The sequence below is a fragment of the Henckelia pumila genome, chromosome 1 (assembly GCF_033568475.1).
Source record: "Henckelia pumila isolate YLH828 chromosome 1, ASM3356847v2, whole genome shotgun sequence".
Classification (NCBI taxonomy): Eukaryota; Viridiplantae; Streptophyta; class Magnoliopsida; order Lamiales; family Gesneriaceae; genus Henckelia; species Henckelia pumila.
The window spans coordinates 157829908-157832969 of record NC_133120.1 but is presented as its reverse complement, the minus strand read 5'-3'; the positions used below and the strand labels follow the sequence as shown (position 1 = coordinate 157832969).

Here is a 3062-nt window from a genome sequence, read left to right as displayed (position 1 = left end):
GCTTTATTTTTGGCTACTGTTTTATTTTTGGCTCCTATGATCAGACGGATATTTATTTGTGAGACGATCGACTCGATCCATATATAAAATAAATTAAATCTAACAGAAGATTCGTCTCACAAAATTAATTCGTTTGACAATTATAAGTGTTTTGGCATTACTTTTAAGCAAACAGAATAAAGCTACAAATATATATTGACCCACTGATATTTATCTATATAAATAATATGGTCCCCCTTGAAACACATTTAAAAATATATAATATAATATACTAAATACACATCGTTAGCTAGATACTTTACAAAACAAGAGATACGACATGACCTTGCATAGAATAGAGTATATGAATGCCCCATCCATATAGTAATTAATAATGTAGTATCTCTAAAAATCTACAAACCTAACTAATCCAACTTTAAGCTTTCTTATTTTTCAAACTTTACAGCACAAACATCACTATCAATATCACCAATAATCAATCATTCCTCATCATCAAGCAACACTGATGATGCTATCCCCACCACTCCCACTAAAGCTTGCCGCCGGCATTGCTTCGAATGCCGCCACACGTCGTCCAGATTGCGGTGGCGGAGATTGCTGGGCGGATGGTGCCGGCGGAGAGGATAAATTAAGCGACAAAGACGGAGGAGGGTTAACGGTGGTGGCTTTGTTTAGGTCTAATTTCGCCATTTTCGAAGACGGTGGGAGGGGTAAAATGGGGATTGGCATGAGGGGCGTTGGTGAATTGTTGAGTTGTAGCAATGAGAAATTTTCTATCGAACTTTTTTCATTTGGCACAATCAAAGGTTTTATTGACAATGGGAAAGAGGGTGAAATTGGGAATTTCTCAAGATTTTTGGTCACATTTTCTTGGGGCAGGATTGGTGGGGTCTCGAGATGAATTTGATCCTCAATTGTTGAACTCAAAACCTGTTACAAAAGGACAAGTAAAGCGAGAGAAAGTAAACATTAAAGATCGAATTTAATTGGACATTATGGCCTTACATTATTGGCTTTATTTAGGGGTCTACCAACTTTTTTTTTATTTTTATCACGTGCTGCCAACCAGAGTTCACAAAACCCCATTAGCAATATTTTAGATCATAAATTTTGTGATCGAGGAGAACATGATGAAATTATATGATATATATCATAAGTATAGAGCAATTTATATCATATTTGATGTCATATTTTAAAGTCAATCGGGTACCTAATGAATTTTAAAATTTTATGTAAATTCTTGTAAGATTTAAGTTAATATTGGATTCGAGACTTCGAATCCAACAATACTATGCTTTATCGACTCATATAAATCTTACCAATTGTGTTAAGTCTATATGATTATATAAAAAAAAACATTGATATAACGTAAACGATGAACCTTATACTGCGGAGCAGGTCATGTCAGCTGTTACAGACATATGTAGACGTTAGTTGATGTGTTAGCGTTCCCGATTCTTCTAATTTTGAGGGCCATTATAATAATGTTACAATTCTCTCATATGTCGATTTTCTTAAATGTATACCTAATTAAAATAATATGCAACTAACCCGTTAATACCGAGAGGAAATTAATTACAAAAAAAACTATTAATTACACAAAAATTATTCTCAAACGATTTCACGTATTAATTTTGTGAGACAGATTTTTTATTTGGGTCATTCCTAAAATAATATTACTTTTTATAACAAAAAAAACTATTAATTACACAGATTTTTTATTTGGGCCATTATATTTTATTTTTTTATCATTTAGATATCTATCAATGCACGAAAAGTCACATGAAACCGTGATATCAAATGAGCTGTGAGTAAGTAAAGACGGATTAAATCCTTTTGAATGTTAGTTGGCAGTGATTTTTCTAATGGAACATAAAATAAATACCTTATCACACTTCGAATCAAATTTTTAAAGGCATTTAGAAAATTCTATGTGAAGCAAATTAAACCAACGCATATTTTAAGTTAATAAAATAATCCACCCATTTTAAAAGAGCAACGTCAAAAACTTTAAGATTATAAATCAATAAATAGAATAAGAATATTTTTACCGCGTCGGTGGTGATGTCAAAGAGGCTGGATCTTCGGCGGCGCCTGCTGTGGTTGTTCCGGCGGAGGAAGTACTTCTGTGCGTGGCTGGCCACCTGCGTGGGCGTTCGTGTCTTCACAAAGTTCCTAGAAATCCCTCTCCAATCTCCTTTCCCCACTTTCTGCAGCCCTACCAGGAATAGCTTGTGCTCTTCCTCACTCCAAGCCACGCCTGTTTTTTTTTTTTTTTTTTTTTAATTTATTTATTTCAAATATTTCGAGACGAACTCAAACATTATTTTTAATTACTAATGCATTAACAAATCGAAAAAGACGATCATGATCGTACTCGCCTCTCTTACGGTTGTGGCGGCTACGGTGGACGACTCCGTCGGAGACGTAACCGGCGGCGGCCACGTTGGATTCCTGCGCCAGCTGCTCATATTGAGCTAAGTTATTGGTACTGGCGCTCTTCCTGAACGATCCTTCCACCACCCTCACGCCGAATAGCATGAACCCTTTGCCTCCGCGAGCCTCCGAGCACGTTCTTGTGTTTTGATCGTCTTTCCCCACCGGCTGAGATTCCATAGCTGGGAGCTTTTGGGGTGTAGGAATATATAAAAGGAGAATTAATATTGAAGGCTTGTGGTAGCTAGGGATAAATGCTTTAGTTTATGCAAGCATCGACGAGGGACGTTTTGTGTTGTTTAATTTGTTTAGTTTAGTGTCCAATAAGATTTTGGTATTTTGTCAAAACAATTTGGTAAATGATTGGGAAATATTCAAGTGTTATAGGATCGATGGAGGACTTCTGTTACACAAATAATGGCCGCCCACATATTTTATTATGTATATATATGTATTTCACCATATGGTTATTATTTGGTGAAGTTATTTCACATATCAAAATATTTACGTGGGAAAACCAAATTGAAAGTTGTTATTTTTTGTTCGTTATTGATTTATTTATGGTGTCAGTCGATTAATTTACTTTTTTTCTACTTTATTTTTGTTTTTGTCTAAATGTTGACATA

The 3062-nt window shown here is 35.1% G+C and overlaps 1 protein-coding gene across 1 annotated transcript; it reads right to left on the bottom strand.

Moving 5' to 3' along the window:
• Positions 1-237: 237 nt before the first annotated feature.
• Positions 238-2828, bottom strand: LOC140874570 (transcription factor MYB1R1-like). Its single transcript, XM_073277871.1, has 3 exons — positions 2382-2828; positions 2052-2260; positions 238-930 (listed from the first exon to the last, which is right to left on the bottom strand). Exons 1-3 carry the CDS (start codon positions 2614-2616, stop codon positions 493-495), a joined length of 882 nt encoding a protein of 293 aa, XP_073133972.1. The 5' UTR covers positions 2617-2828; the 3' UTR covers positions 238-492.
• Positions 2829-3062: the final 234 nt, after the last annotated feature.

Coding starts and splice junctions, on each gene's coding strand:
- LOC140874570 (XM_073277871.1), bottom strand. CDS start 2,616: ATGGAATCTCAGCCGGTGGGGAAAGACGATCAAAACACAAGAACGTGC. Junction 2,261..2,381: donor CCGCCACAACCGTAAGAGAG/GCGAGTACGATC, acceptor AAAAAAAAACAG/GCGTGGCTTGGAGTGAGGAA. Junction 931..2,051: donor TTGACATCACCACCGACGCG/GTAAAAATATTC, acceptor CTTTTGTAACAG/GTTTTGAGTTCAACAATTGA.